Below are 12,690 nucleotides of genomic sequence, written 5' to 3'. Positions count from 1 at the left end.
AACGTCACCACTGGTACATCCAATTGCAGTCTGCACTTCCCTTATTAAGGGAGTCTCTACTGTTTTATGTGCCACTTTCGCTCACTTAAAAGTCCCAAAACATCTCTACAGGGTGTAGATCAGCAGAGTGTAGATCAGGAGGGCTACCTGTTCACTCTATGGCCTGGGTAGAGTTATTCCTCAGAGTCCTAATGTGGCACACACTCATCTATTATGGTAGCCATTCATTCTATTTCTCCTGTCTGTGGCTCAGGTTCACTATTCTGTGCACTTTCTCAACCCTCCAAGGAACAGAGAAAACACCCATCTCCCGTTCCTCTCTAAAATTTACTGCATCCTTCTAAAACTCTGCTCTCCACTCAAAGCAATACAGCCCATTTAAGGGAGCAAACACACATTATACACAAATTATGAACATATCACCATGCAAATATAGAATATATAACAATAACGAAGTATATACATTTCCCAGCACACACTGCTGCACTGTTCACTGGTGATCACAATATACCTTGTACTCCTTTCAGCATGGAGCGGGGGTTCACAGTGGTTATCTAATGTCCTATCCAGGCTGGTTTTAGTCCACATTGTGATATTTTGTTCTGTATGTTTTAAAATCTCGAGACATATTGACTGCCCCTTTAAGTACCGCACACTAACCGATTGCGCCACTGGAGAAACTTGCCCCTTTGGGTTTTCTCCCCTTTTCGAATGAGTGTTCTATATACTTTTTGTCCTTTTAAGTATACATTATTTTGTTAATAAATGTTATGTTTTAGTTTTATTGATCAGTAACACTTGAGCAAGTTTCATAGTGAGTCTACATATCTAATTATATATAAAGTATATAATAAATCAGAGAAGATCCAGGGATAGTCATGCTAACATACCAAAAGAAGAGATGGAACATGAGAGAATTTTACATAATGAAACGTCTGGTCACCATATGTATAGGCATCAGATGCTTCGAGGGCAGCATTCTTCAAGAATGTCAAGCTTTATATTCATAAACACAGATGTTTACCCTCCTCCTATAAACATCAAATCATACTGAAAATAATCTTACCAAACAAGACCCTGAGCCATCCGCGCATCTGTCTGAGTTTCCATTGCATGTGCACGGCAAACATTCTCCAGAAACTGAGTAGTAAAATCCTGGTTGACATCTCTACAAAAAGCAAAAAATGATGCGTGTATTAATATAAAGCATGTCTTACTAAAATTATACAACCATATTACAATATTCAAACTTCCTGTAAGATAAAAATTCCTTCACACTTTTGCTTGACTGATATTACAATACATTTTGAATAGAATTAATAATGTCTGAAACTCATCTATTTCTATATGGGGTAGGCAAACTAGACGGTTACCTAAAGTACGAGGTACAATATGTGTATTTAACATAGGTAAAGCATGGTGATGAGGGGTGAAGTCAGGAGACGAGCTGAAGAAGCCATTTAATCACCCTATTACAAATGCATGATAAAAAGGTAAGCCTGCTCTGCATTAAATGGATATTCCCACCTTAGACATGACATGCCGTGAATGTTTGATACTTGTTCCTTTTGGAATTGTAAAAAGAAAGAAAAAAGCTACAGAAATAAGTCTACTAAATGGAGTCTACCACCTCTCCCAAAGCATATTTAGAGAAATAACTGAAAATGAGGCAGCTGGTGCACTTGGGGCAGTCCTTCAGCATCTTGGAGCACCCCTATTATCTTCTGCCTGCACCTCTCCTCGCAGTGGGAGTTGATATTCCCACTGCTATGACATCACACATCCTACCTGAGCAGGAAGAGCGGTTCTCTCTGTTTAGGTAGTGGTGCAATTTGTTTACATGAAAACATCCATGAGGTAGATGAACTTGGAAGGACGAAGTAAAGACCCACGACTTGAGTCTAAAATTAAGGAACTGCACTTCAACAGGGATAAGTATCAAAAAGAATGAACTTTGTTCATCAATCCTACGTTTTTCAGGGTTCATACCCCTTTTTCAAGTGTACAAGGAACAAAAGACAGTGCTGATACTTATTCCTGGTGATGTGTGTTTCCTTAACTTTAGACCCAGGCCGTGGGTCTTTCCATGATCCTTCCAAGTGCATTCTTTGATACCTTAGGGTGATTACTGGATCCTGAAGCTACGTCCACCCAGAGAGGAACCCTCTGGAAAACTGATTCCATTGTGATTTATGGTGGTTGTGACCTGGTTCACAACAAATCAAGGTGAGAATATTTCCTAGTTTGCTCATCTATTATTTTCCTTTTTAATGGTATTACACTATGTACCACTCGGTCTTTCTGTTTTATTTGATGAATTAGATTAAGAAAGAAAATAGAGCTAACTACATTATTATTTTATATCAGGCTAAGTGAAGATCACTCTGCACAGAGAACTAAATGATCCTGAAGTCTTCTTTTCTTTTTAGTTCACTGAAGGAGTAACTAAAATTTAACTTTTATTGGAACCATTAAAACAATTATTTCAAGGATAAATTAAGTCCTAAAAACACCAAAATGTGGGTGGCTGGACCTTTCAATAGTGTGTGTGGTCTAAATATGCACCACTTTAAATCTTCCCACAGGTCTCTGCCCAACCTCACATCAATTAGAAGCCTCAATACAAAAACTCCAAGGCTCCTTCAATAACAAGACATTTAATCAGAGTCCCATAGATTAAATGAGAACCCTGACTTAAAGGCAAACAGGACTAGACTCATTCATATTGTGTGCACCTAGACTCAATCTCTATTCTTAATAAAGTGGTTTTAGAGAGTTTGCCCTACATCCTTTTATCCCCTCAACATGTTTCCCTAGCCCTATTATGGGCTGTTCATCAGGAGGAGCTTCAAATGGATTAATGTCCACAGGATTTGCGATAACAATCACAGTTCCCCTGCCCTAGATGGTAGGGCAGGGTACTTAGATACAATGCACACACACTATTGAAAGGACCAGCCACCCACATTTTGGTGTTTTTGAGGACTTAATTTATCCTTGAAATAATTGTTTTAATGGTTCCAATAAAAGTTACATTTTAGTTACTCCTTTAGTGAACTACTTTCTATAGAGTGACAATCCCTCAGTGATTTTTCTTTTCTTCTTAGTTGCTATGACTCCTAGTATCCTTTCTATCTGCTATGAGTTTGTATGTGTTCTTTCTTGTAATATATTACTGTATTACTATGCTGCTGTAACACCTTGAATTTCCCCATGGTGAGACTATTAAAGGATTATCTTATCTTATCTTATAAATAACTACTATGCCAAATGGTTTAAAGGTGTCACAGTACTCTAAACCCACTGCCTTTGCCACCACACCAGCTTTTCCCCCCCTTGTACTAAATCACAACTTATTAAAGTTAATTATATTAAGAATAAAGACGTACTGTACACAGCAGTCATGTTAGGTCAAGTACACAAGGAATTTAGATCCTGATGGATAACATCATTCCTTTGTCAGTTGGGTGGAGCTTTTGGACCAGATGTCTTCTAACTTCCTGAAGGCTCTCCCCGGCCAGCTATTAGAAACTTTTACAAAAAGAATACAAATATACAAGGAAGAATTATTTCCTTATCATTTATTCATTTGGATAGTAGTAGTGTTATTTAAAGGCTGGCATAGATGTTAGGTTTAGCTGTTAATAGCCCATCTGTAAAAGTCTATTCTATAATTGGAATTCAAATGGACAGTAATAAGTAATGTATTCCATATGTTGGTAAAACCAATTGAAAGCTTAATAGAAAAATTAACATTTTTATTTTTCCTGTTTAGTAGATCCTAGGTTCTTTTCCTAGTGCTTGTAACTGGTTGTTAGACAGTAATTCTCACAAAACCACACGTCTAAGGGTAAGTTCACGGGGTTTTTTGGTCAGGATTTTGAGGCCATATTGCCTCAAAATCCTGATCAAAAAGACGGTTCCCAATTAAATCAATGGGGGCTGGACTGATGCTTTTTCCAGGAGCCGGTTTGTTACGGGTCCCGGTAAAAGAAGCGAGATGCTTGTTCTTCATGCTGTTTTGCTTTGTGATTCGGCCTGAAGACATTCCTTCCTCCTGACTAGGCCCATTCATTGAGCCTATCCGGAGCACAGTGCGCGACTGGATGCTGATGCAGTGCACCGGCATTCAGTCGCAACTATCCCTATTCTGGTTTGGAAACTGCCTCAGGTTTCGGTCCAAAATACCCCGTGTGAACTTACCCTAAAACTGCCTGAGGCTTGGGCCCCATATTGCAAATCGCCTTGGCAAAAAAAATAAAAAATACTGCACTTTATAATACCTGCAAAGTGGATGGGATTCTGGCTAATCCCATCCATCCATTGCAGAGAAAATTGCAGCATGTGAAACGCTGGCATTTTCGTATAGGTATAATAGAGGCAGAATGTTCACATAGTAAAACTCTGCAATAAGCAAGGAAAAATGCTGCCAAAAACCCCAAACTGATGCATTTCCGCCACACTTCTTGCGCTGCAATTTTTAGCTACATCTTGCTGTGTGGGCCTTAGCCTGAGGCTGGTCTTACACGACCATATTGAATGTACGGTCCACAAGTTGCTGATCGGCAACATAGGCTCCGCAGATGTCTGTGTCCTGCCGCACTCGCCCATAGTCGGCTCTGCCCATGCCCGATGCCTAAGCAGAGTGAATTCAAAGCCGGAAGATGCCGCGGGAACACTGCGCAGGGAGAAGACTTCTAAAGGTAAGAGAAGAACCAGCATTGATTGGCAATGTATAGCATTCTGCCAATCAACGCTGGTTCTGCATCGAATCCTAACTTCGAACAGCTAGTAGTATTCGATCGAGTACGAGTATTTCGAATACCGTAGTATTCTATCGAATACCTACTCGATCGAATACTATTCGCTCATCTCTAATAGTAACTATGCATAAAACAATAGTTGGTTTATTTTATTTATTTTTTTTATTCTGCCTACTGAAGTCATTTATGACATAACTTATTAGCAATAAGTTATGACATAGCCAATAGTATCAGGTACAGTTTCTATGGTTTATCTACAAGATTCTTACATGTCCAAGTACCGTTATTGTAACTTGAGTTACTGAGATACAGTATCTCTTTTATTATGTTTGTAAAACTATAATAATTTACTCTGACCAATGTAAAAACGTTCCTTCAGTCATGACTGGTTTCTTACTGGCCCTACATTGCCCAAACAGTTACTGTAAGTGTTGTCCCCAGCCATCGACAATAAAATAAAATACAGGGACAACCATATAATAAAAAGTGAATATCTGTCTTAGCTAAGCAATAGACAGTCTTTCAATCATATTGTTTCTGTTTATACTTATGTAGTTCTGTGTCGGAATGTCTTCTATCTGAAAATATTATTGTAAGAGATCACGTGCATGAGTTCAAAGACAGTTACAAAATATCTCTGGAGCGGACACTAGAAGGATTTTAAGAGGGTGTTGGCATTTCTTACTTACAGAAAACATCGTGAACGGTTACAGTAGGTTTCTCAGATGTAAAACTAGCATCCTAACGTTAATTAACATAGGCACACATTATATACAGTATAGTATATACATTTCAGACATAATTCATATCATTTATGTAACTTTTTTTTAACATTTAAAAACTTTCTCCATACACTGTAAAGCATGATATACCTATGTAGCTATATATTATTGCCTAAGGACAAGTTAAACACAATGATCTGCATGAAGCAGTGTGTCAGATTCTTGGTCTCTTAGTTTTGTGCATTTTAGCAAAACCAAATGTTTAGTTTAAAGGATCACTCCAGTTATTGTTTTTAAGTCATTACATCCGCCTTGGTTCACATTTGCGTTTAGTAATCCGTTTGGGGAGTCTGCTTGGGGACCCATCAATCAAACTACCAATTGCATTTACAAGCGGTGTGCAGTAAAAGCACACGGACTCCATAGACCATAATGGAGTGATTCTCAGGATCACTGGGGGCCTAAAGGACAGACCCACAATGAGCATAAAATAGTATCTGGCAATATAACAATACTATATGAGCTGGGAACAATTTGTTGAGAAAAGGTGGTAAAAAACTGGAGAAGTGATTGACTCCAGTCAAAGAAGACATCAGCCATGAGTCATTGGATCTAATCCTATTGTAATTACTTGTATAGCTGGCAGACTGCCTGTGTAGAACTGGTAACTCCTACTATATGGCCACTGTCTTGCAGTAATATTGGTTTCTGTGGTAGTGGTTTTTGTTCAGTAACAGTAAAGCGGTATTATTAAGCCTCTATGTAGTGGAAATGGTAATGGTGATATGTGGTGGCATTATTTGGGTCTTGTATAGTGCTGTTAGGGTATGTTTACATGGTGGAATTTGCAATCTGCTGTGAACATTCTGCGTGGCATCCCGCTGCGGCACTCCACTCCGTATTAGGCCCGAAGCATGGGCCTAATCGGGAGGGAGCCTTGTGCCACGGACGCCACAGCTGAGTCAGCCATGGAATCCGTGGCAAGATAGAGCAGCTCGTTTCTTTTTTTTTTTGCTATTAGCTAGCCAAAAAAAAAACAGAAGCGAGAGGCTCCCATTGAAGTCAATGAGAGCCGTTTTTGGCAGCCTATTTGGAGGCGGATTCCATGTCAAAATCTGCTGCAAAAAACTCAGTGTGAACATACCCTTATTGATCAGCATAGATAGCACTATTCAAAATGGATATAAAATGTATTTAGTTTTTGTCTTGTATTGATGCCTTTATAAAAAGAGCCAACTCCAGGTTTTGGCTTTTAGGTGCCAAAATTTGTAACAACTGTAACATTTTTTTTTTATGTTTCTAAGTTTATGTTTTTATGGTCTTTTTTTTCCTGCAAAAGATGTGAATTTTATTTATATCATTTTGGGGAATGTCAGACATTTTGATGACTTTTTATTCAGTAAAAAATGTTTATATTATTATAGTATATTTTAGCTTGAACCTGTGATCATTAGATTGCTTGTTTCATAGACTGAAGTATGACTATATTGCAGAATGACTGTTGAGTAGAGATGAGCGAGTACTGTTCGGATCAGCCGATCCGAACAGCACGCTCCATAGAAATGAATGGATGCACCTGGTACTTCCGCTTTGATGGCGGCCGGCCGCTTAACCCCCCGGCCGGCTACATCCATTCATTTCTATGCGAGCATGCTGTTCGGATCGGTTGATCCGAACAGTACTCGCTCATCTCTACTGTTGAGGCTAAATACGCCAGCATGGAAGAGGCAAATGCCAACATCTGCTGTAATAGTCCGGTAGATGTTGGCCAAGGGGTGCCGGGGGAAGGGGGGATATTAATATGTATGAAACTTTTGCATGCGTAAAAATGCTTTTACAGGAGTTTATGACTAGAGATGAGCGAACAGTGTTCTATCGAACTCATGTTCGATCGGATATTAGGCTGTTCGGCATGTTCGAATCGAATCGAACACCGCGTGGTAAAGTGTGCCATTACTCGATTCCCCTCCCACCTTCCCTGGCGCCTTTTTTGCTCCAATAACAGCGCTGGGTAGGTGGGACAGGAACTACGACACCGGTGACGTTGAAAAAAGTAGGCAAAACCCATTGGCTGCCGAAAACATGTGACCTCTAATTTAAAAGAACAGCGACGCCCAGCTTCGCGTCATTCTGAGCTTGCAATTCACCGAGGACGGAGGTTTCCGTCCAGCTAGCTAGGGCTTAGATTCTGGGTAGGCAGGGACAGGCTAGGATAGGAAGGAGAAGACAACCAACAGCTCTTGTAAGAGCTAAATTCCAGGGAGAAGCTTGTCAGTGTAACGTGGCACTGACGGGCTCAATCGCCGCAACCCAGCTTTCCCAGGATCCTGAATGGAATACACTGTCAGTGTATTCCCGTATACCCGATATATACCCCGATACCCGTTCCAACGGTGTGCCCCCCCACCTTCACCCCAGAAATACCCTGCAAGTCCCCTAGCAATAGAATTGGGGCTATATACACCCACAATTTTTACTACTGGTATACAGTGCCATTGTCTGACTGGGAATTCAAAGAATATATTGGGAATACAAATACCCTCATTTCTTGCTACTGCCATATAGTGCCAGTTTCTGACTGGTAATTCAAAGAATATATTGGGGTTACGTGCACCCACAATTTTTACTACTGGTATACAGTGCCATTGTCTGACTGGGAATTCAAAGAATATATTGGGAATACAAATACCCTCATTTCTTGCTACTGCCATATAGTGCCAGTGTCTGACTGGGAATTCAAAGAATATATTGGGGTTACGTGCACCCACAATTTTTACTACTGGTATACAGTGCCATTGTCTGACTGGGAATTCAAAGAGTATATTGGGAATACAAATACCCTCATTTCTTGCTACTGCCATATAGTGCCAGTTTCTGACTGGGAATTCAAAGAATATATTGGGGTTACGTGCACCCACAATTTTTACTACTGGTATACAGTGCCATTGTCTGACTGGGAATTCAAAGAATATATTGGGGTTATAAATACCCTCATTTCTTGCTACTGCCATATAGTGCCAGTTTCTGACTGGGAATTCAAAGAATATATTGGGGTTACGTGCACCCACAATTTTTACTACTGGTATACAGTGCCATTGTCTGACTGGGAATTCAAAGAGTATATTGGGAATACAAATACCCTCATTTCTTGCTACTGCCATATAGTGCCAGTTTCTGACTGGGAATTCAAAGAATATATTGGGGTTACGTGCACCCACAATTTTTACTACTGGTATACAGTGCCATTGTCTGACTGGGAATTCAAAGAATATATTGGGGTTATAAATACCCTCATTTCTTGCTACTGCCATATAGTGCCAGTTTCTGACTGGTAATTCAAAGAATATATTGGGGTTACGTACACCCACAATTTTTACTACTGGTATACAGTGCCATTGTCTGACTGGGAATTCAAAGAATATATTGGGGTTATAAATACCCTCATTTCTTGCTACTGCCATATAGTGCCAGTTTCTGACTGGTAATTCAAAGAATATATTGGGGTTACGTGCACCCACAATTTTTACTACTGGTATACAGTGCCATTGTCTGACTGGGAATTCAAAGAGTATATTGGGAATACAAATACCCTCATTTCTTGCTACTGCCATATAGTGCCAGTTTCTGACTGGGAATTCAAAGAATATATTGGGGTTATAAATACCCTCATTTCTTGCTACTGCCATATAGTGCCAGTTTCTGACTGGTAATTCAAAGAATATATTGGGGTTACGTGCACCCACAATTTTTACTACTGGTATACAGTGCCATTGTCTGACTGGGAATTCAAAGAATATATTGGGGTTATAAATACCCTCATTTCTTGCTACTGCCATATAGTGCCAGTTTCTGACTGGTAATTCAAAGAATATATTGGGGTTACGTGCACCCACAATTTTTACTACTGGTATACAGTGCCATTGTCTGACTGGGAATTCAAAGAGTATATTGGGAATACAAATACCCTCATTTCTTGCTACTGCCATATAGTGCCAGTTTCTGACTGGGAATTCAAAGAATATATTGGGGTTACGTGCACCCACAATTTTTACTACTGGTATACAGTGCCATTGTCTGACTGGGAATTCAAAGAATATATTGGGGTTATAAATACCCTCATTTCTTGCTACTGCCATATAGTGCCAGTTTCTGACTGGTAATTCAAAGAATATATTGGGGTTACGTGCACCCACAATTTTTACTACTGGTATACAGTGCCATTGTCTGACTGGGAATTCAAAGAATATATTGGGGTTATAAATACCCTCATTTCTTGCTACTGCCATATAGTGCCAGTTTCTGACTGGTAATTCAAAGAATATATTGGGGTTACGTGCACCCACAATTTTTACTACTGGTATACAGTGCCATTGTCTGACTGGGAATTCAAAGAATATATTGGGGTTATAAATACCCTCATTTCTTGCTACTGCCATATAGTGCCAGTTTCTGACTGGGAATTCAAAGAATATATTGGGGTTACGTGCACCCGCAATTTTTACTACTGGTATACAGTGCCATTGTCTGACTGGGAATTCAAAGAGTATATTGGGAATACAAATACCCTCATTTCTTGCTACTGCCATATAGTGCCAGTTTCTGACTGGGAATTCAAAGAATATATTGGGGTTACGTGCACCCACAATTTTTACTACTGGTATACAGTGCCATTGTCTGACTGGGAATTCAAAGAATATATTGGGGTTATAAATACCCTCATTTCTTGCTACTGCCATATAGTGCCAGTTTCTGACTGGGAATTCAAAGAATATATTGGGGTTACGTGCACCCACAATTTTTACTACTGGTATACAGTGCCATTGTCTGACTGGGAATTCAAAGAGTATATTGGGAATACAAATACCCTCATTTCTTGCTACTGCCATATAGTGCCAGTTTCTGACTGGGAATTAAAAGAATATATTGGGGTTACGTGCACCCACAATTTTTACTACTGGTATACAGTGCCATTGTCTGACTGGGAATTCAAAGAATATATTGGGGTTATAAATACCCTCATTTCTTGCTACTGCCATATAGTGCCAGTTTCTGACTGGGAATTCAAAGAATATATTGGGGTTACGTGCACCCACAATTTTTACTACTGGTATACAGTGCCATTGTCTGACTGGGAATTCAAAGAGTATATTGGGAATACAAATACCCTCATTTCTTGCTACTGCCATATAGTGCCAGTTTCTGACTGGGAATTCAAAGAATATATTGGGGTTACGTGCACCCACAATTTTTACTACTGGTATACAGTGCCATTGTCTGACTGGGAATTCAAAGAATATATTGGGGTTATAAATACCCTCATTTCTTGCTACTGCCATATAGTGCCAGTTTCTGACTGGGAATTCAAAGAATATATTGGGGTTACGTGCACCCACAATTTTTACTACTGGTATACAGTGCCATTGTCTGACTGGGAATTCAAAGAGTATATTGGGAATACAAATACCCTCATTTCTTGCTACTGCCATATAGTGCCAGTTTCTGACTCGGAATTCAAAGAATATATTGGGGTTACGTGCACCCACAATTTTTACTACTGGTATACAGTGCCATTGTCTGACTGGGAATTCAAAGAATATATTGGGGTTATAAATACCCTCATTTCTTGCTACTGCCATATAGTGCCAGTTTCTGACTGGTAATTCAAAGAATATATTGGGGTTACGTGCACCCACAATTTTTACTACTGGTATACAGTGCCATTGTCTGACTGGGAATTCAAAGAGTATATTGGGAATACAAATACCCTCATTTCTTGCTACTGCCATATAGTGCCAGTTTCTGACTGGGAATTCAAAGAATATATTGGGGTTACGTGCACCCACAATTTTTACTACTGGTATACAGTGCCATTGTCTGACTGGGAATTCAAAGAATATATTGGGGTTATAAATAGCCTCATTTCTTGCTACTGCCATATAGTGCCAGTTTCTGACTGGGAATTCAAAGAATATATTGGGGTTACGTGCACCCACAATTTTTACTACTGGTATACAGTGCCATTGTCTGACTGGGAATTCAAAGAGTATATTGGGAATACAAATACCCTCATTTCTTGCTACTGCCATATAGTGCCAGTTTCTGACTGGGAATTCAAAGAATATATTGGGGTTACGTGCACCCACAATTTTTACTACTGGTATACAGTGCCATTGTCTGACTGGGAATTCAAAGAATATATTGGGGTTATAAATACCCTCATTTCTTGCTACTGCCATATAGTGCCAGTTTCTGACTGGGAATTCAAAGAATATATTGGGGTTACGTGCACCCACAATTTTTACTACTGGTATACAGTGCCATTGTCTGACTGGGAATTCAAAGAGTATATTGGGAATACAAATACCCTCATTTCTTGCTACTGCCATATAGTGCCAGTTTCTGACTGGTAATTCAAAGAATATATTGGGGTTACGTGCACCCACAATTTTTACTACTGGTATACAGTGCCAATTTCTAACTAGGAATTCAAAATGCGCAAGGCTCCCGGAAAGGGACGTGGACGAGGCCGTGGGCGAGGTCGGGGGAATGGTTCTGGGGAGCAAGGTAGCAGTGAAGCCACAGGGCGTCCCGTGCCTACTCCTGTGGGGCAGCAAGCATTGCGCCACTCCACAGTGCCAGGGTTGCTTGCCACATTAACTAAACTGCAGGGTACAAACCTTAGTAGGCCCGAGAACCAGGAACAGGTCTTGCAATGGCTGTCAGAGAACGCTTACAGCACATTGTCCAGCAGCCAGTCAGACTCTGCCTCCTCTCCTCCTATTACCCAACAGTCTTGTCTTCCTTCCTCCCAAAATTCCGAAGCTTTACAGAACAATAACCCAAACTGTCCCTGCTCCCCAGAGCTGTTCTCCGCTCCTTTCATTGTCCCTCAACCTGCCTCTCCACGTCACGATTCCACGAACCTAACAGAGGAGCATCTGTATCCAGATGCTCAAACACTAGAGTCTCCTCCATCTCCGTTCGATTTGGTGGTGGATGACCAGCAACCCACCCTCATCGACGATGATGTGACGCAGTTGCCGTCAGGGCATCCAGTTGACCGGCGCATTGTGCGGGAGGAGGAGATGAGACAGGAGTTGGAAGAGGAAGTGGTGGATGATGAGGACACTGACCCGACCTGGACAGGGGGGATGTCAAGCGGGGAAAGTAGTGTGGATGTTGAGGCAGGTGCAGCACCAAAAAGG

General features: G+C 40.4%; 1 protein-coding gene across 1 annotated transcript in view; it reads right to left on the bottom strand.

The window, feature by feature from the left end:
• The window catches only part of LAMA4 (laminin subunit alpha 4), a 131,029-nt gene that overhangs the window by 69,635 nt on the left and 48,704 nt on the right, over positions 1-12,690 (bottom strand). The window contains exon 2 of the mRNA XM_075268127.1: positions 1,067-1,168. Within this exon, the coding sequence (XP_075124228.1) occupies positions 1,067-1,168 (102 nt within the window). The remainder of the gene's footprint in view (positions 1-1,066; positions 1,169-12,690) is intronic.

Source organism: Leptodactylus fuscus, chromosome 3 (assembly GCF_031893055.1).
Source record: "Leptodactylus fuscus isolate aLepFus1 chromosome 3, aLepFus1.hap2, whole genome shotgun sequence".
Classification (NCBI taxonomy): domain Eukaryota; kingdom Metazoa; phylum Chordata; class Amphibia; order Anura; family Leptodactylidae; genus Leptodactylus; species Leptodactylus fuscus.
The sequence above is the reverse complement of the archived record's forward strand: the minus strand, read 5'-3'. Positions and strand labels throughout refer to the sequence as shown.